Source organism: Zeus faber (genome assembly GCF_960531495.2).
Source record: "Zeus faber genome assembly, chromosome: 2".
Classification (NCBI taxonomy): domain Eukaryota; kingdom Metazoa; phylum Chordata; class Actinopteri; order Zeiformes; family Zeidae; genus Zeus; species Zeus faber.
Window position 1 is genome coordinate 19,488,221 of NC_137189.1, and position 21,374 is coordinate 19,509,594.

Consider the following 21,374-nt stretch of genomic DNA (forward strand, 5'->3'; position numbering starts at 1 on the left):
TGGACGTGTCGCTCGATCTCGTCCCGTACTTTGAACGTGAAGATAAAAATGTATGCACTGTTGTTAACCTATTTATTTTATTTTGGGAAATGTCATATCCATAAAGCTACATTTCTTCATTCCACCCCGTCCTTTAAGTTGTTTGTAATTGAAACTGAATGTTATTTTGAGTCTCTTAAACTTGTAACTGAAAGGAAACGCACGCCAGTAGTTGACATTTATCCAGAAATGTTCATCTGAAGAAGTCTGTGACCAAGATTAATCTTTTTTATTTGGTTTATTATTTTATTTGATCGTTCTATGATTCTGATCTATTATGATTGCTCATTTCTTTTTGTGTTGTTTCTGTTTTGAAGTGGTATGACTGATTTTACATCCTTACAATAAAAAATGTATTTGTTTTCGTTTTAATTTAATTTTATAATTCTGCATTTATATATGTAGAATTTTTTTTAAATCAAATATATCTTTTATTTTTTATTTTCGACCTCACAGCGTTCAATTTGCGTATTTGGTCTTTCTCCGCAGCCGACGAAAGCGTCAACATCCGGTGACGTAGACCGACGACTACGTCGCCAAGCAACAGCACGTGGGGGCAGCAAAGCGCCGGAGTTGGTCCAATAAAAAGAACGAGGCGACCAGAGACGTAAAGCTTTGAAAATAATGTTGTTTAAACATAAAAAAAAAATAAAGTAATGTCGACAACACGTTCTTCCGTTCTTCATATTTGGGTTGGGAGCCATGCAAACTGTCAACCTGCTCAGATTGGTGTCGTACAGCTCGCTCTATATATGCTTCGTGGCAGTGGTTCTCAATGTGGAGCCTGTGGATCCCCAGGGGTCCTCCCAGAGGCCCCAGGAGATCCCCAGCAAAATGATTAATAGTTGGCCGTGATTTTAAGTTTCATAGTTATTTCATAGTTTCACTGGTATCTCCCTAACCATAGTATGGACAGATGTGGAAGTTTGGAGTAAATCCTATCAAACAATAACAATCTTCTTAAGATCGGGGTCCCAGAGACAAAATCTTATCAAATGGGGTCCATGGCCGAATGAGTATCACGTTGGAGGTCCTTGATACAAAAAAGGTTGAGAATCACTGCTGCATGTCTGTTGAACAGTCTGTTAGAGAAGATAAGAGATGATTAAAGGTCTGCCCCTGCCTTACAGTTCACCCTATTTTATGAACTTAGTTGTTTGTCTCGTCTGCCAAGGACATATTTTATCATTCAAGTAGTATGTATGTATGATCAGCAGATCAGTGCTGATCATTACATCACAAGATAGTCTTTCACCTTTGATGCAGAGAGGTCAAGGATCCCAGTGCCATATGTTTCCAAGCAATACAATAAAATATACTTTTATTGTGCCTGTGGGGGAATATTTGTTTCGCTCACCTTATTTCCTTATAAATCTCTGTCAAGCAAATATTACTGAAACCCACATGATTGGGCTTGCCGGAAATTTGTAGTCTTTCCTTTCCATATAACGTTATTTGTTCGGCTAACATGCAGACATAGACAAAGAGATTATGGCTTCATGCCACATTGTAAAAGTGAGCTTGATTGTGCTTTTAACATAATATTGTGCCATTTGTTAAACTAACTGATAAAAGACTCCGGCCTTATCTCACAGCAGATATGAAAAGCGTTTTCTAACCAAGAAATGTTGTAATCATCAACCAGCACCGGTTGGCTTGAAATAACCCTGTCAACAACAATCTGATTGTAGCAATTAAAAGATTGCCCTCCCCATTTTATTTACAGTAATCGCAACAAGTCAGAAAACGACTGTGATGAATGTCCTTACCATACCTCACCTTTCCATAACTTACCATACCATACCTTACCTTACCTTACCTTGTCTTATCTTACCATACCATAACTGAATATACCTTTACCATACCTTATCTAACCTTACCTTACCTTACCTTCTCCCTTAATACAACGACACCACAGTCGTGCCGTGTCATGGCTTCAACGCTAACCTATTGGTGTCAAGGCCACAGCCTTTGAGCAATGGGCCAGACCCTCCCCTTTCGGGCCACAGTTGTTACGATGTATATTATTTCCCTTGGCCAAGTACAACTGCCGGTCCCAGCAAGTAGTTGAAGGGAGATAAAAGGAAGAAAGAAAGGGAGCAGAGGATCAAAGCCTCTGGGACAATCGACAAAGACACAAGCGGGCAAAAGGATGCATTTACTGCTGGTTACGGTTACATTGCTGGGGCTCCAGTGGACACCAGGTCATCACTCTTTTCATCCTCTCATTCTGTGTCAGGTTTTTTTTTTTTTTACAGTGCACCTCGAAAATCAACATTCTTGCCTTCTCTTCTGTGATAATAACTTATGTGTTCAAATTGTTAACACGGCTCTTTCATCCTGTCTCTCCAGCAACAACACTGCCATGCCCACAGACCTTTCCCTCTCAGCCTCCTCCATCCACCAGTAAGCATCTATCTATCTATCTATCTATCTATCTATCTATCTATCTATCTATCAATCAATTACCACAGGTAATAGTTGAACCTTAAACCCGTATAGATTATAAATTCATTTAGTTAACCATGGCCTTTAAATTGCATGTTTACGCCGCTCTCGTTTTGTATTATTACATATTGTGTAACATTTATACCAAATATCAGTATTTCTATTTCAGTTTTATATAATATATTTTCTATTACATTTTTTTATTTTATTTTTACTTCACTTTCTATTCTTTTTTTTTTTTTTTTTTTTTTATCAAATTTTGCTGACTGTTAAGCTTTTTGTTATGCTGATGGTCTGTAGGGAAACGCATCAATACCTCACCAGAATAAATTCCTATTATATGTAGATGTGCCTGGTGGAATAAACTGATTCTGATTCTGATTTTATATAAATACCCTTATTTGTGCAAAATCTCAATAGATATTTATTTCTCTCTCAAGTCAACAGTGTAAAGCCGTCTGATTTGGCCGTTCTTTCTTCCATCGGTCTTCACATGCGCAGGTGAGTGAAACGCCAGTAAGCTTTGGCTGCTCAGTCAATACTTTTTTTTCCAGGATGAAGATTTTCTTATTGAGCGACACTAAACCCTGTTACCCTCTTTCATTGCAGCAATCAACTGTCCAAAGTGCTATCGAGACTCCAAGGTAAGCTTCAAAACTGGAGTCAAATGTTTGTCTACCTAACCCTTATGCAATTGTAATTACATACATACTACTGTGTGGTATCTTTACTACTTTGATATCGGAGCAGTCCTTGATCATGTCGATCAGTGAACCCTTCATACCTATAAATGTATATTAGCCAGTTCTGCGTTCACTATTTATTGGGGTGCACAAGATTAAAAAAGTTCTTGAAATCCATTTTATGGACAGTCTAATGGTGAAAATGGGCCATAAATGTATTTATTGAAGGCACAGAACCTTATCTGACATTATGTGTTTGTATTTTGATGAATTTAATTGAAATATCAGAGCTATTACAGATGTAGACTGTCAAAAATTTCATCATGAAAATATTTACAGAGCTCTTATTGGTTAAAAAAAAAAAAGCATAGACTTGGTTTCCCACATTTTCCAATGTCCAAAGTTCTGTAAGTGACGCAAAAGTTAATGTACCTTAAAATAAATGCTAGATGTGTTGTTCACCTCCCTTTGTTTCTTTTCATTCGTCTTTCCCAGAGCTGATGACCCTGTTCAACCCTATGCTTATAATTACCCCCAATGACGAGACAAACCTGTACTCTTCTGACTTCGTTCAACACAGGTAAAGATGGCAACTCCATACTCTCCATACTCATACTGGAGACACTTTTAGTGTCACGCTGATGGATATTTTTTTTATTTATTTTTTGTTTGTAATACCCTGTTTGTAGGGATTTGGTGGAGCAGGCAAAGGGATTGTCCCTCTACTTGCAGAATCATCAGGTAACAGCAAAATCTCTGAATGAAAGTGGTACCTTGGAAAAATAAAATTCTAGATGTATAGTAAACCATTTATTTATCAATCAAACTCCCACATTGCTTCTAGAGACTATAATATACAGTAGACTATATAGACAGACTACAATCTCTTAACTTTAACGTCTCTTAAAATAGTACAAATAAGGACCTCGATCCAGCTGCAATGCAAGAATAAAAATATGCTAAAATGTTAAGGTATCCTTTTAAGTCATAATTCTGAAGTCTAAAATGTTTTCCAAAGGCCAGATGAGCTATCCAGGTGTCGATTTTGTCGCTGTTTCAACCGTATCTATGTTTTCCTGCAGGCCTTGGATGCAGACTTAGTGTGGAAGACAGTGCTTCTCTTCGTCCAGGTGGATCATCTCTGTGCCTGTGAAGAGCAGCAGGTGAGCAGCGACACATCTCTGAGACCGTTATTTTGAAGCATCTTACGATCAGCACTTATGGGCGATATGATCGGCCTTTAGGGAGTAAGGGGCAATCGTCTATCAAGCTTGCTGTGTTCTGTTGTACCTTCAAATAGAGTCCAGGGTCTTATCAACACCAAGCTACACACTGATTTCTTCTCATTCTGTCAGCGTCCAATTTCTTTGGGACGTTTCTTCGGGATTGTCTCCCTGGAGTTTTTGAAAGATTTTGATGCTGATTCTGACATTTTATGTAATTTACAAATGCTCTATTGCAACCTAATCTTAGACTAAATCACACTTTTAATCCGGACTCATGGAATTGGCCTTGCTCAGTCATGGTTTGATAATAGTCCAGACTTGCCCTGGTCTTGGTTTAAAAAATCTGATTTTCAGAAGGAAGATTAGAGCTAATCTAGGTCCAAGTGAAGGCTTAAATGACCCAGTGCCAGAGGCAGGTTTATCTTTGGATTATTGGATGTAGCCTCCAGGTCGAACTTGACAAAAGAGAAAATGGATTATCTGGACGAAGACCAGCACCAAGACCAGTCAGAAGGAGCTGACTAGTCCTTTATGACCCTAGTCTAGGACTTCCTAGTCTAGAACTAATTCATCTTAAATTAAGCAATGTCTCAGAAAGGCATTTTTAAATTCTGGATTCATTAAAGTAGGATTATCTTAGTTTTGATTTCGATTAAAATACCGCTGTGAAACCACCCAGTCAGTCCTCCTTTCAAATAGCATTTTGTGTTGTTGGTGTGTAGGTGAAATCGATGATCGGTGCGACAGTTCAGGAGGTGGAGCGCGCCCTGCAGCTGCTGCACTCTCAGGTTTGAGATGGAGCGAATATTTTTCGGCCACTTTCTCAACTGTTCTCTCACTTCGCCTCACAAACGTCGCGTCACTGTGTCCTTTTGTCCCTTTTTCTAGCTGAAAAGGTCCATTGTAAGCATTGCGGTGTGGAACGGAGAGTATGACACAAACCAGAACAGGTGGGTCAGATATGCACCGCAGTGTGACAGATGGCAGACTCAATGTCAAAACAATGGTAGAGTGGAAGAGTAGATTTCTCTCCATTTAAAATCCCTTAGTGCTTCATTCGGTGATTACATCAGTCTGGGATAAAAATGTCAAAAAAGGTTTTAACAACTGACATTTTTCAGGATGTGTCCATGCATGGAAACCAAACGCGCTGGAGAACTCAGGCTCCATAGGGCTGTACTCACACAAGCCCTCCAGGTCTGTGACCTCCACCCAAATTCCATTATGCTATTTATCCCTCTCAAATTTGTGTTCCACATTGCCCAGTTTAACAATGCCACTTGGGCTCATCCTGTGTGGTTAATAGGTCATATGGCTACAATCTGATGACAATCAATGAATCGCTGGCTACTTGTTGTGTGGACTTTATAGTTGAATGACATTCCTCCAATGTTTGCCCAATTTGTAAAGGAGTCCTTGGATGACCACCTAGTGAAGAAGGGATGGTACGTCGACAGAGATGACTTTGCTGTGGTCCTGCAGGAAACGCTCTTCGTCACAGACCATTCCACCAACGGCGTGAGTTACAGGCGGTCTGGCTATGGACCCCTCACCCAATTCCAATTGTATCATTTTAGGTCCTAATGCAACTGAACTGTTACTTGGACAGTACAGAAAGCCTTCTTCTGCTTCAGCTTTTAGAACAATTTCCTCTATGATTTTCCTTTTGGTCCGCATAGTTGTAATATCAAATGAATGAAATAGATGCTACACCCTGGTTATTTTATCTCAAGAAGCTATGGAAAACATGTGGTGTTGTGTAATGTGCATGTTGTTTTTTTTGTTTTGATCTAACAGGGAGGGGGAGCCCCCTCTGAGACGCAAGCGTCCCGTGAAACTGATAAGCAGATGGTGCAGATGTGGTCTAACCTGGTGAGAAATAATTTCCTCAATCCTACACTGGTTTACCAATAGGCAAAATGGTCACGGCATAATGGTCATTTTCCTTTACATATTGATATTTGGCGCACACACAAAAAACACAAATGCAAAATCATTGTGCTCAGTGGCCATTGTTGAGCGAAAGTCCAAGGAAAATGTATTGTGTGTGTTTTCTAGCTTCAGTCCACAAGTGGCCAAACCGCCCCTGAGGCCAGTGGGGTGATCATCACGGTGCCGTGTCCCACTGAGGTGAGATGTGATGTCAAACATGGTGTCAATCACATCAAAACATCTGTTGTAATTCAATACGTCAATGAGAAACTGTTTTTGAACTCTTTCCCTCTCCCTTCTAAAACTCCATAACTCAAACAGGACCACCCCTTCCTCAGGACGGAGGGAAACTCACCCTCACCTCGCCACAGTGACCCTTCCCCTCTGCTGGACCCAGTGAGTAATTTCTTCTCCCCTCACTGTAGTGCCATGGGCACATGGACACATCTTAGTCCCCCGTCCTGCTTTGTCCTCATCGTGCCCTGCTCTCTTTCCCCTGATCCCCCGTCTAGGTTACAGGCACAGAGCTGCTCTGCAAGGACCGCAGCCCCTCCATCTCACCGCCCAGCTCAGGTAGGACCACCTCCTGCATGTCTTTTGTCAAATGATCGAACAAGAAGACGAGTCTGACTTTGACTAAATACAGGGTGCGTGTGGCAGTGGGGAAATGTCTCCTGCACTTTTTGTACTGTACCACCTTCTTTTTACCCAGTGTGAGGTTGGAACCGGATTTGGGACTGAATAAAACGTAAAAATAGGCGGAAAATACAACAATTTCGGCAGTGTCTCATGTCGCTTAGTGGATTAGGGATTCGATTTAACACTGTATACCCAGGTTTGAATGCTGATGCAGGACACTCTTTGTTTTTGTCATGTTTCGTATCATAATATCATTTTACTTTGTTTTACAGCAAAGACCTTGCATGTCTTTGTTTTTTAAAGTCTGAAACTTTTGACATCTAAACCCAAGATTTTATAATTTCTCAATTACATTCCACTAAAGAACATGGCCAATGTCACAGATCAATCCCTTTATGTATCAACACCTTACGTTGTCCCCACAAATTTGCATCCATTCTGGCGAGGGGAAAAACTGTTATCTGACTCAAAAGAAGGCAATCGTAAGTTTTATGAAGTCTTCTTTTGCTGTTCTTTGTATTTCCCCCAGTCCACGCCCTGCGCCCTGCAGATATAAAGGTGGTGGCTGCAGTCGGAGACTCTCTGACAGTGAGAGCATTTTTTTCTTTATATTTTATATTTGAAATTGAATCATATCTTTGCTTTGTGTGATCACATTCTATTCTTAGTGGTTCACCTTTCTGTACAGGCATTTGTCTGTAAGCCTGTAAGCTCTTAACGGTAAAATAATTTAATCAAAATCACTAACAAAAGGTCTAGAACATTTGAATTAGGTGTGTTGCATAAAAACTAGTAGTTTCCATTGTGGCGGTGGGACTGGATGTGTGTGTTAACATACAGAGGAAACCGCTTATCAATGAGGTTGGATATTGAAACGTGAACGTACTCGTGTGCAGGCGGGGAATGGCATCAGATCCAGCCCAAGCAACCTACTGGATGTCCTACGTCAGTACAGGGGCTTATCCTGGAGGTGGGTCATCATTAAAACACATCTATCTCATGTTAATGTGGTTTCACAGCTATTATGCTTGTTATTTGGATTCTTTTACATGATAAAAGTCGCAATTTCATACTTGCGGGGGCTACATCCAAAGAGTTTTTATCTAATTGAATCTAATATTTTAGCTGTGATGTCTGTTAACATGTCTGTTGTACGGAGTGAACATTATTTTTCTTTTATTTTGCAGTATTGGCGGAGATGAGAACCTGACCACTGTCACCACTTTGCCTAGTAAGTCTCATGCTTCATATCTGTGAATGTCGGCGAGACTTAAATTTAACGTCGCCTGATTGGCGGTGTAACACGTTTTTATGTTTTTCTTTTCTAACATGCAGACATCTTGAAGCATTTTAATCCTGATGTGGCCGGCTACTCCACCGGCACAGGCAAGCAGGACACTCCTCAGGCCTACTTCAACCAGGCTGTCGCGGGAGGGAAAAGCGAGTGAGTGTGATGGAGGTTCTTCAAAATAAAACCACATCCTTGTATATTTATACATTCTGTGCTTGCACTTGTACTTAGCTGTTTAAGGTATTTAATGTAAAATTTGATATTTAATCACCCATGTATATTTAAAGGGACCTACCGGCACAGGTGCGAGCCCTGGTAAAAAGGATGAAAAATGACACTGTAAGTACATAGATACCCATCCTGGAATAAACTTGCTGTTCATGAATAATGCGGACTAATATTCTCCTCATGGTGAAAAAATGATTGCATTTAGAATCACATAACATATACTAGTTTTGCCAATATTTTATGAAAATATGTATTGAAGGGTGACATGATGCAGCTATGCCAAATATAACCACTGGGATAATGTCGTATTCCTCTGGCGTTTCCCCCCCCCTTGCGCAGCGCATCAACTTTGCAACCGACTGGAAACTGATCACCATGTTCATTGGGGGCAACGATATCTGTGACCACTGCTACAACTCTGTGAGTGCAAAAGATGCGTGGCAATTTTTTATTTTGTAATCATTACCAAATCTCTCATGATTACCTTTTAATATCCACAGCTTTATTACTCTGTAGAAAACTATGCGCTTTTCATTCGCGAGTCCCTGGATTATCTTCACAAAGAAGTAAGTTCACCAGAAAGCCTCCTTCACACTTTCCCATTTGGTGGTTCCCCCGTTCTGTATTTCTTAATTAACCAACTTTATACTATGTTTCAGGTTCCACGGGCCCTGGTCAATCTTGTGGAGCCTCTCCACATTACCCCACTGAGAGAAATGCACATACACTCCTCACTAAAATGCCCCACCTGGCTGGTCAAGTAAGGAAAAATTCTCCTGTCAAGATGATCCTTTATTAGCGGTGTCACGATTCTCCATGATTTGACTTTTGACATTAAGGTCATGATTTGATTTGATTTTTGATTTAAACATGTATTTTTTTTCTGATGGCTATGCCGTTGTCAAGCCGCATTCACACATAGTTTCCGATAAATTACAGGTAACCTTTCCGGCACCACTAGTGAGTTTCACTATTTACACATGCAGCTACATCCAGGACAATTTCCATCTTGCACCTTTTCACACATGCCATGCTAATGACGGAATAGATGGGGCAAGGGACAGTCCAGCAGAAGTCACTCGGTATGGTCCCAGTCCGCACCCCCCCGCGCCGGAGAGCGAAAGACAGAGCTGCAGCGCACGCAGCTCATTCACTTGCGTGCACAAAGAGGATGTACGTGGACATAGCACAAAAGAATACAGGGAGAATTGCGAACCTGCTTGTGATTTTGAAGTTCGAAATCGAACGCTCATTTCGATCAATTTACGTTTTCGAATTGGAATTGTAACAACCCTACCCTTAATAAATGACGCCTGCAGAGTATAACAGAGTGCAGAGCCTTTATAATCTGCAGTTGACATTTATATAAAGGACCATCTACCATTTTGGACTGTTGGTTCAATGTCACATGCTTGGATACAGTGCACAATATAATAAATCCCTCTCTCTCTCTCTATCATACTCTCTCTCATAATCACACTGTCTAGCCCATCTTAGTGTCTCTTCCATGATATGTTATCTATTGAACTGTACATGTCATCAATAAAAACGTAATCATAAAAGGTGGTATAACGTGCTGTTATCTCTACCTGTAACAGGATACTGTGTCCTTGTGTCATCTTGCCAAAGCCAGGCTCTAAAGCCCTCGATAAGTTAGAGGAGCTGAACAGAGGCTATCAGGTAAGACACTTAAGACACTGTGTTTACACTCAAAGTACATGGAACTTTTAGACCCAGGACTTTTTCTCAGGTTCCTTTAGCCCGTTGTTGTCTGCATTTCCACGTGGTCTAAAGAACCATGATGATTTGGATGAAAAGCTGTTTCTAAAAATTAGACCAATAAAGGGAACCAGGAGCCACCACAAACAAGGCCAACTGCTGAAAATCCCCTGCGTTTACCTTGTTTCAGGTTAACCTGATTCTGCAAGGTTTGCAGTACCAAGCTTCCACTTTGGGTGGAAAGTAACATGGCTGACCAATGTTAATGTGTCATAGCACAATGAACAAAAATTAGTCGGTTTGTAGCTACAGATTTTTAAAAGTGGTGGCTTGAAACAGAATGCTGCGAGTGCTCGACCAATCAGAAATGTTCAGCAATGTAACCCCACCACCAAAGTTCCTGTACTTTTTAAAAGTACCACCCCCCAGGCAGGGACTTTTTGGCTTCCAGAATAATGTCCCCGGAACTTAATTTAGACCCTGGTCCTTGCAGTAGAAACGCACTGAGTTCCTCCAAAAGTAACTAGTTCCAGGGGAAAGTTCCTGCGGTGGAAACGCGGCTATACTGTATCACCGGGCCATTTTGTCCATCAATAAAAACACACAAAGACATTCAAACTTTACCCTTATGCTATTCTTCCCCACTCCAGCATTCGCTGCAAGAGCTGGTTGAGACTGGCCGGTACGATACCCACTCCAACTTCACTGTGGTTATTCAGCCGTTCTTCAGAGAGATTATCATGGCCAGGCTGCCGGTGAGAGACACTTCACCGCCCTTCTTATACCTCACCTCTCCATGTCCATGTCCATGTCTAGAAAGGTTGAAACAGGCTCACTTTTGCCACCTGTCTGTTTCCAAGGATGGGCGTCCTGATCGCAGCTTTTTCAGTGCTGACTGCTTCCACCTCAGTAAGAAGGCGCAGACTATAATGGCTCGCTCCCTCTGGAACAACATGGTACAAATCCGCTATTATGGCCCCATTTTTTTTTATATGTTCTTTAACTTCCATCTCCTCAGATTACTTGTTTTAGAATTGGTGACCACAGTAGGAATCCACCTCTGACTGTCAACATGGTATAATATGATGGCTCGCCCTCTTGTTTTTCAATAGCTGGAGCCTCTGGGTGTAAAGACTGCCCAACAGAATTTTTCCAGTGATATGGATCTGAAATGTCCATCGAAGGTGAGGGACTGCGGTTCAGAACCTATTCATCCCACTTCAGTCAACCTTTTGTGTTTTAACCACTATTTCTCCGCCTCATCTACCTTGAAAATTACTCAGACCGGTTTACATTTTTGAGTTTGTAATTTAGTAATGTGAATAACTCAATATTAAAACATGTACCTGTCTTTGCTCACTCCCTAGACTTCACCATATATCCGGACTTATAATAACAGCAATTACTTGTATACTGGACCCCCTCCAACGCCTGAACCAGTCACAGTAAGTATAATGAACAAAAGTTCTACAAGTTGATCCAGGAGCTTTATAGCCTATGGCTCGTCATGAACACAGAAGTAAAAAAAAAAGAAAAAGAGTTTCCCATGTAGTGACCAAGGCACTGTTCATACCTACTTGTCATACCTAGAATCTGACCTTCCAGGGACAACCTCAGAAATAACATGTCTGCTATATGAGTAAGGGGAAAGGGAATAGAATTGGGAAAATATCTGGTTTAGGTCAGTGACATTATATCAATAGACATTTACTGTTTGTGCTCCACCAGAACTGGGGAAGTGACTTCTCCTGTCCGGACCTTGCCCCATCTGACTCTGTCCCCACCTCAGGTCAGTCGGAGAATCACATGTCATAAAAATCCTGCTTCAGCACACACTGGCGACAATTACATGCTTATTGTGCTTTATTGTGCCCCCCCCGTAGTTCACAAGCTGCGACCGGGAGACATCAAGGTGGTGGCTGCGCTGGGAGACTCCTACACGGTGAGTGTTAAACTACATGTAACCGGAGCGTAGTAAGGGGTTTTCTTTAACGATAGTGATGTTCGACAACACCACCTTAAAGGTAATGTTTCTATAAACCGGGTTCCCCCAAATGCAAAGATAAGACAACGAGACAGAGACGTGCATTATCCTCAAACAAAAGTATGAAATATGCATGTTTTGTGGGCTAAGGCAATATTTATTGCGTTTCTAATTAGAAATCAGAGATATGTTTCAATAGCTCTGAAACTGAATTCACGATAGCCATAATATACTGTACATGCTACACACCAAGTCAACTAGCCAGTGGGCAACAACCGTTATGGTCGAAACATGATTAAAAAACAAGATGCTATCTTCTACTCACCCCCGTTGGCAACACCTACCCAGCTTAATGCTCGGTAGACAGAAGGGAGCTTATATGGTAAAATATTATCACTAACCTGGAAGTGGACGGCCCATCTACTCACCTACGCTGGCCCATAAAGGTCAGCTTTGACCGGCTATATACTGTCCACACTGTCACCTGACCAGTTTCTATAGTTATTTCTACAAAAAAGTTCAATTTATAATTTAGAGTTTGTGAAAGATTGGACTTGTCTTTGCTGTATTTACAAAGAAAATATTCAAGATTCAAGATTCAAGATTCAAGATTTTTTATTTGTCACATACATATACATACTTCCATACATATATGCAGTGAAATGTAATGCAACGCACCCGGTGATAGCACACAATATGTCCTAGGAAAAAATAGAAAATAAAATAAAAAGTAGAAGATTCCTTTCTAATAGACCGACTAACTGACTCCTAAAACGTACAGTAAGTGGAATACTTATAGAATAAGATAAAAATATATAGAATAAAATACAATAAAAATGAATTGAAATAAAATGGAATAGATAGAAGGAATAAGCCTATGTATATACAGATATGTGCATTTAAAGTGGCATGTGAATTAAAGTGGCATGTGAATGTGAATAGAGGGAGTAGTGTTTGGGATAATACAGCACAGTATACAACAGTACGGCGCAGCAATACGGCATCACGAACAACCCTGAACAGTGATACAGTATGCGGTACAGTATGCTACATACAGTACAGTAGGTAGTGGAGCCTAGTGTATGGCTCGGTTAGGACCCCTGGTGAGGTCAGCGTTGACAGTTCTAATGGCGTGCGGGAAAAAACTCAGTCTCAGTCTCTCTGTTCTCGCTGTGTGACTGCGGAGGCGCTTGCCTGACCGCAGCAGCTGAAACAGTCCGTTGTTGGGGTGATGAGGATCCTTCATGATCCTACGGGCTCTGCTACTACACCTCCTGGTGTATAGCTCCTGCAAGGGGGGGAGGGTAGTTCCAGTGGTACGTTCAGCTGAACGCACCACCCTCTGCAGGGCCCGCCTGTCCTGGGCAGTACAGTTCCCAAACCAGGCAGTGATGTTGCCTGTCAGGATGCTCTCCACTGCTCCAGAGTAGAAGGACTTGAGGATCCTCACCGAGACCCGGAATTTCCTCAGCTGCCTGAGGTGGTAGAGACGCTGCCTCGCCTTTCTCACCAGAGTGTCTGTGTGTACAGTCCATGTTAAGTCCTCTGTGATGTGGACTCCCAGATATCTGAAGCTGCTCACCCTATTGACAGAAGTCCCATTAATCCACAAGGGCGCGTGCGTCCTCGATTGTGATCCACGCCTAAAGTCCACAATCAGCTCCTTGGTTTTGCTGACGTTCAGGTGTAGGCTGTTGCCCTGGCACCAGAGTGACAGGTCAGCCACCTCCTCGCGGTAGGCCTTCTCATCGCAGTCGGTGATCAGGCCCACGACCACGGTGTCGTCAGCAAACTTGATGATGGTGTTGGAGCTGGACCTGGCCACACAGTCGTGTGTGTACAGGGAGTACAGTAGGGGGCTGAGGACGCAGCCCTGGGGGGATCCTGTATTCAGGGTGAGGGAGCTTGACATGTACTTCCCCACCTTGACCACCTGGGGGCGGCCTGTGAGGAAGTCCAGGATCCAGGTGCACAGCGGACCATTCAATCCGAGCTCCAACAGCTTGACAGCCAGTCTGGTGGGAACTATATGTATGGCACTGCCTAAGGCTTAGGTAATGCCATACACTGCACAAGTGATTCTCAATCTTTCCAATATCAAGGACCCTCAATTTGATATGCAGTAGATCACGACCCGCTTTCTTTAGCCCAATAAAAATCTCTGAGACCCAAATCTGGGTCTCAGAGATTTTTATTGTTAGATATAATTTAGTCCACACTCCCATACCTGTCTATACTATATTTAGGGAGATAACAGTGAAACTAGGATCAAAACAGCCATTGGTGTACATCCTCTTATTGTCCTCTATTGTCTCGTATATTAAATAACGGTTAAGTTTAACTTTTATTTTTTTCTGGGGACCCCCTAGAACCCCTAGTACAATCCTCTGACCCCAGGTTCAGAAAGACTGCTCTACACAATGCAGTCAATAGATATACATACATGTACATATACATGATCTTGAATGCATGCAGAGCAACAGTCAGCAATTACCCACCATCAATAGCTTGCTTACCTTGCATCCTTGACCTGTGAGCTCCATAATCAGCCTGACAACCAGTCAAACAACTCCCATTGGTGATAACAGCCCTTTCACATTCCATTTCTGTTATTTGTACCACGCTGTCTGTCTGCCTCTCTGCAGCCCTTTGTAAATTTCTTCCGTGTCTGCATTTGATACTGAGGTCTGTCTCCTTTCTGTTTGTAGACTGGCACTGGTGCTAGGGCGAAGAACCTCTTTCAGCTCAAGTGGCAGTACAAGGGAGTCTCATGGAGGTAGCGCCAGCATACATCGTCATCAAGCCTTTCACTTTTTTGTGTTTGAAAAAAATCCCACCGATATTTTTGGAAACTTCTATTTTTCCACAGCATCGGCGGAGATGAGACTCTGGAGACTGTCACAACGCTACCAAGTGAGTTCATGTCACACCCACAAAAACAAAGGTCATTTTTAGCAACAAACCGCTAACTGATTTACTGAAGGGTCTCTTACTCAGTGCTCTTGGTCTAGGAAGAGGAAAGCGTTAGTCAATAACTTTCCACGGCAAAAGTTGGAACCGGTTCTCCTTGTGCTGTAGTGCTGATTGGCCCTTGTATCTCCTCAGACATTCTGAGAAAATTCAATGCCGCTCTCCATGGATTCTCCAAAGGTCAGGGAATAATGAGGAAGGACTTCAACATGGCCCTGCCTGGAGCTAAGGCCTTGTACGTGCACTCTTCTTTTTCCCCTCATTCTCTATATCGATGTCAACCTAAATGTCTTTAATCTAATGAACTGCCTTTGAACTCCACGGCGATGGTCTACCGCAACCAATCTCTGCCTTTGCTCTGTCTTCAGTGAGATCCCTGCGCAAGTCCAAGCCCTCATTAAGGCCATGAGGGAAAATAAGGTAGGAATAAGAATGCAGAGAGAGGATAACTCACTCACTTTGTTTTGTCACTCACGCTCAACCCTTTCACCCTTTGTCTAACATTGCACAGAAAGTGAATTTTGCAAACGACTGGAAGCTTGTGACAGTGTTTGTCGGCGGAAATGATCTTTGCAACTACTGCGTTGACCAAGTGAGTGTCCGTTTATGAATGAACATACATAACCAACTTTGATACTATTGAATGGAATGGAACTTTAATACACACATTTTTATTTGTGCCTCTTACAGAATAACTTGTCACCAAAGAATTACAGCCATAATCTCATGCTCAGCCTGGACATGCTTTACCAAGAGGTGAGATATATTGACTATCAGGGCTATTAATGTACTGTATATCTACCATTACCATTACCATAGTGTGACTGATATTTCTCTATTTTCTCTCCCCCCTACTGTTCTCTGTGTTTGTAGGTACCAAGGGTATTGGTTAATGTTGTTGAAATTGTGCAGATTGACACACTGAGGAGAGTTAAGAAGAACGACTTGGGCTGCACCCTGATGCAGAGGTACAGACAATAGCGTTTATGTTGTATACAGTACGTAATATTTTAGTCTGCATCTACAATTATGTCATTGGGGCCAATGCTGAATATTTTGCTGATACGATACACTTACCATTTACCACTGTTTAGTTGCCCAGCGCTTAGACATGTAGACCAACCACAAACTTAGCAGGGGATTGAATCAATAGAATTCAAATGTTTACGCAGGTCCAACTGCCCCTGCGTTCTGAACATAGAGGACAACTCTCCAGAGGTGGAGGAGATCAGACGAATCAATCACCAGTACCAGGTGAAAAATGCACTCTTATTATACATAATTTGGCGGCTTACCTAGATCAGAACTCCTCTAATCGTCTTGTTTTTATGTTTTTCTGTAGGATGAAACTCACTACCTCATCTCTGGAGATCGTTATGATGGACGGGAAGATTTTGCCGTTGTCCTTCAACCCTATCTACACAACTTCTTCATCCCCTACGTCGGAGTAAGTAGCAGAGACCCCAAAGTCAATGACTGAGCCGAGCTTCCATACGGACACACAGGCCCACCACATAACATGCTGAAAGTGGATGTTAATGTTCTTCCAGAAAGGCCAGGCAGACCTGAGTTTTTTCTCCGTCGACTGCTTCCACATCAGTGAGCGAGCGCATGCAGAGATGGCCATCGCCCTGTGGAACAACATGGTGAGTAATGGCGGACATGTTGGAAACCGAACCAGAGGCACTGCAGCCAATCAGCGCTTCCGAATGCTTTGCGGTGACATTGTGCACTGCTGTTTTGACAGTTGGAGCCAGTGGGCAGAAAACAGGCCTATAACAACTTCACGTACGACCGCTCCAAGATTCACTGTCCCTCCAAGGTACGTATTGTAATTCACACCTCTGCAGAGTTTGGGGGGAGGAGGCCCAACTGCTATAGTTAAGACCAGGGGTTCCCAAAGTTTTTTATGGCAAGGCCCCCTTGACAAACTAAGCTCTGGCTGGGAACCTCCACCCCCCCCAAAAAAGTTTACACTTTTTATTATCCACCGATAATAAATTGTGGTGGGGTTAAACATTTAAGGTTGACGCCTTTGTAATGCTGATATTCTGTCTCAGCACACGAGTAAATGCACAATACTAGATTCAATAGTAGACTTGATGGATCAAGAGAAGGGCCCAAATCTTAAAATCTGCTGTAGAGGATCAGATTCCCATTATTGTGCTCTTACTACACGACTCAGTGGAATACTCGATTTCGATTGATCAATTATTTCTGAATTATGACCGCTGTCTGTTAATAATGACCGTTGGCACATACATAGGAACTACAGTGAAAGACTTGAAGAGATTTATGCCACCAACTGTTAATAGGATATAGATACAGGCAAGGTTTTTTTGTGGGCCGAATAGTTTACTACATTGTTGCAGTGTTACCTACCTTAATCTGGACTATTTTTCTTAGGGGAAGCTCTTAAACTCGGCCAGATAGTTATAAAATAATTTAAAATCAATATTACTTCTCAAAGTATTCTTTTATTTATTAAGTAGTCATCTAATATGAGGGCATCCAATTGGTCATTACAGCAAAATAGCCTCCTTCAGAGTGATACAAGTCCTGATCACCCTGTCGGGGGTTAGATTGTGATAATTACCGACTGGATGCGCTTCATACCTTATTCCCTTTATGGGTCATAAATGCATAGGCCCTACTGGTTTGTTCTTGTTTTTGTTTTCAATTTAGGCTCAGCCCTTCATCTACACCAAGTTCAACAGCCTCCCTAGTGTACCTGTAACCACTACCCCTCCAGCCACAGAGAGCACCACAAGCGCCAGCCCTGCACCAACGGTCCCCGTGCTCAAGTGTCCCTCCTCTCTCCCGGTGTGGGTGCCCGTGGTCGCTGCATTCGGAAGCTTACTGGTCGGCATTGTTATCGCCTGGCTCTTTCTCTCCTGCCGAAAGAGCCATATAAACAATGACAAAAAAGTGGTAGAAATGAAAGGAACTGGTCTTTAAAGCCAGATACACATGCACAAATAAGTACACCATGTATTCAATATTTTGTATCATCTACTCTGTCGTATGGGTTTAAGTATGAGAAGAAGAACAATCTTTAATCGTCACACAGCACACCACACTACAACACATGCACGCACACACACACACACGTACATGCTTTTGGATGGTGGCCGGTGAAATAAGGCCTCTGCGTTTAACCCATCCTGGCTTGGCCTCCTCCGGGGGCCCAGCCAGGAGCAGTGGGCAGCATTCATGGACGCGCCCGGGGACCTGGTGTTGAGTGTCCATCGCTTGTCAGACGATGATGTGTGCATGTTTTTGGTGGGGTCCTTACTGACAATTGACGCAATTGTAAAAAAAAAATATGTAAGAAACTGTCCATAATTAATGCAGATGTTTTTATAGGTTGTGACATAATTTACCACATTACTTATTTATTGACACAAAGAAATTGTTACTTCATTTGAGTGATACTTGATTGTGTATTATATAAAAGATAGAGATCATATTGTGCCTCAACAAATTTTGGTCTGACATTTCTTCACAAAAACACTTTCATTATATTTTTGTTTTGAATAAATTATTGAAACGACATCTGTGGCATATAGAAATATTTTTGTTGAATTTCTACAATAGTCTTCATCTTCACCAAAACGAGCATCCTCAGATCCTGCCTCGAAGGCAGAAGAGGTTTTATTGGATATCAACTATCTACCAATATCTAGAATATTTCAGAATTTCCAGCCCTTCGGGCATTTTCTTTGATTAGCTGTAAGGGCTTCCCCATTATTTATTAGATGGTAAACTTCACTGCATTTACAACGAGTTAACTCCTATTAAATATGAATGATAATCCCATAACTAGTTCTAAGAATATTGTAATATTCATTACTAATTCAACCTAAAATACCGTATTTTTTCCATATGCAAAGACCGAAAGAATGAAATAGATTTTTCATAATTTGTGTCAACACTATTATCACTATTAGTGATTGTGTTTCTCTCCTTTTTTTAAATATACGTCAATATATGTTGACATACCGTATATTGGGAGGGGTCAATGAACTGATATAAGTATTAGAACTACTTTGACGTATCTGTCAAATAACTATATATGACATATCTATGTGAATTTGTGACAGAAATAACGATCTGCAATTTATCAACTGTACATTGATTTTTATTTGTACTTTCAGCCAACTGCTCTATTCACATAGTAGGTAGCTGAAATGATGCTGCATTCATGTACCACCGTGATTTTGAACTACTTACTTGCCTGTAACAACAGGCGTCTGGTCCCTGCCAAGCCCACTTCAGATATCTTAAATAATAATAAAATAAAAAATCTATGTGATGTAAAGTATCATATGTTGGCCAGTTTAAGATCTGACACATTATCTCAATTTATAATAAAGCCGGGCGGTGTATGATATTTATTAGATTCAATGCCATTTGGATGGCTGGATGGGGGGTTGAACAAGCCAGACCTAACGGAGCTCTGATCTGTAGTCCCTCAGCATCCGGTCTGTACAACATAAGGTTCAGTAACTGGAACAGGACTCTCCACATTATAGGGAAGCATTCAACTGGACTATGTGAACATTGTCAGGCACATGTACTTGTTAAAGTCCCTGTGAAGTCAATTCTGAGATTTGTTTCTAAACACATTATACATGTTAGAAAGTAAGTGAATCAAACAATGTACAAAGACTGTGAACTATGTAGTACTGAATTGTGGAGTTAGACTGTTAAACTGTGTTTTTGTTCCAGATATTTTGGACGGGCCTAAATCAGGGCTGGATGACGCACGGCGGCCCTACTAGGCATGGCCCCTCCCCTAACACTATATAAGAGTAAGCGCATTTGCCAGTGGTTCTCCCGCTCAACCGCGAGTTACTACAGTTACTACAGCCTACACTAGTGTGCCTTCTTGCTATGGCACCTTCGTCCCAAAAATGCATCTTCTCTGGATGCCAGAATGTACGTAACAGCTCGGTCCCCTTATTTACATGACCGTTCCGAGCTTGCTGAATAGCAGCCTGTATAGGCAGGCACATCATTGGTTATTTATGAGTTATTTGACTGAATATTCCCTATCGGTGATGAGGCCAACCAAGAAAAAAAAGTTCCTTCTGGACTCTAAATACAGGAGGAGTGCACAAAGCTTTGTAAATGACGCTTATCAGACAGTATTAAGTTTAGGCAGACAATATTTTATGGGGGTCACGTTCCTATGACCTGACCATATTAAGAACTGATTCTTAAAATGATAGTGCTCCTGTTCAGATAGCCTTTTTGCATTGCTTGTTCTTGTTCCCAGTCACGTTCCTTTGGCTGTGTTCAACGTTCAACATGCCAACACACAGCAGGTGCTCACCTTTTTTTTTTGGTACTTTCTGAAGACCAAACAGTGACACTCTGCTTTATCCATTCAGAGGCACTGCACAACATCTTGCACCGGGGAAGTGGACGGAGACAGGTGGCCTGGATTTACAGGTAACAGTAGTCTGTAACAATTGATTTTTGCAGCCAGTATTTGCTGTCACGTATTTTTGGAAAACATGTCATTTTATTTCTTCAAACTGGGAATTCCTGACCAACCACATGGTCTTGACTGGCACCTTCATACTCATGGTGAGATACACTCTAATCGAAACTGAAAACTTGTAATGTTAATCATATCACAACATTGCTCTATTTCCACTTATAGTATGCTTGGTATATTGTCGTGGATGCTTAAGTGGAGTTCACAATTGTAAATGCTACTTGAAATTCAAAATCGCTATTATTATGTTTAACAAGTGAAAAATAAGTCATTAGCAGTGTATTTTAAATATGCTTTTACTTCAGCGTGACATGGCTGGAATAAGCAGATGGTGGTGTGAAGTCCTTGTGGAGAACTTTCAGCGCGACAGGTGCAATCATACAGTATATTGAAAAACAGTGTTACATGGATTCGGGAGTGAAAAACAAACCTAAACCTCAGACGACCGACCGTGCTCAGCTCCGGCATGGCAAGGCGACCGGTGCGAAATGTTCCTGCATCGATCCAAGACGCCTCGGGGTCTTAGTCATCATCAACTGTTTAGACTGCGTCGCGTGACGGAGCAAACATTAGATGGAGTCGTACTGATAAACCCATTATAGTAAAGCTAAATTGACGCCGCTTCGAAATGATGAGCAACTCGCCCTGATATTATCCTTTCGTTTACTCCTAACTTAAGTTGACCTGACCTGTCTTGCCGGTAGGTGAC

The 21,374-nt window shown here is 41.8% G+C and overlaps 1 protein-coding gene across 1 annotated transcript; it reads left to right on the forward strand.

Annotated features, from left to right (window-relative positions):
• Positions 1 to 2,191: 2,191 nt before the first annotated feature.
• On the forward strand, positions 2,192 to 18,117 carry LOC307247300 (phospholipase B1, membrane-associated-like; the record flags this gene model as incomplete). Its single annotated transcript, XM_080023434.1, has 42 exons — positions 2,192 to 2,243; positions 2,392 to 2,445; positions 2,928 to 2,988; positions 3,097 to 3,131; positions 3,666 to 3,750; positions 3,860 to 3,911; positions 4,253 to 4,333; positions 5,119 to 5,184; positions 5,285 to 5,346; positions 5,518 to 5,593; positions 5,807 to 5,914; positions 6,194 to 6,268; positions 6,455 to 6,526; positions 6,650 to 6,724; positions 6,841 to 6,901; positions 7,497 to 7,555; positions 7,864 to 7,937; positions 8,155 to 8,198; positions 8,303 to 8,411; positions 8,546 to 8,597; positions 8,826 to 8,906; positions 8,987 to 9,052; positions 9,146 to 9,246; positions 10,085 to 10,166; positions 10,856 to 10,960; positions 11,066 to 11,161; positions 11,318 to 11,389; positions 11,573 to 11,650; positions 11,934 to 11,994; positions 12,089 to 12,147; positions 14,898 to 14,965; positions 15,059 to 15,102; positions 15,295 to 15,394; positions 15,528 to 15,579; positions 15,671 to 15,751; positions 15,850 to 15,915; positions 16,033 to 16,127; positions 16,332 to 16,413; positions 16,502 to 16,606; positions 16,710 to 16,805; positions 16,907 to 16,981; positions 17,845 to 18,117. The coding sequence occupies 42 exons, from the start codon at positions 2,192 to 2,194 to the stop codon at positions 18,115 to 18,117; spliced, it is 3,291 nt and encodes a 1,096-aa protein (XP_079879560.1).
• Between the last annotated feature and the right edge of the window lie 3,257 nt (positions 18,118 to 21,374).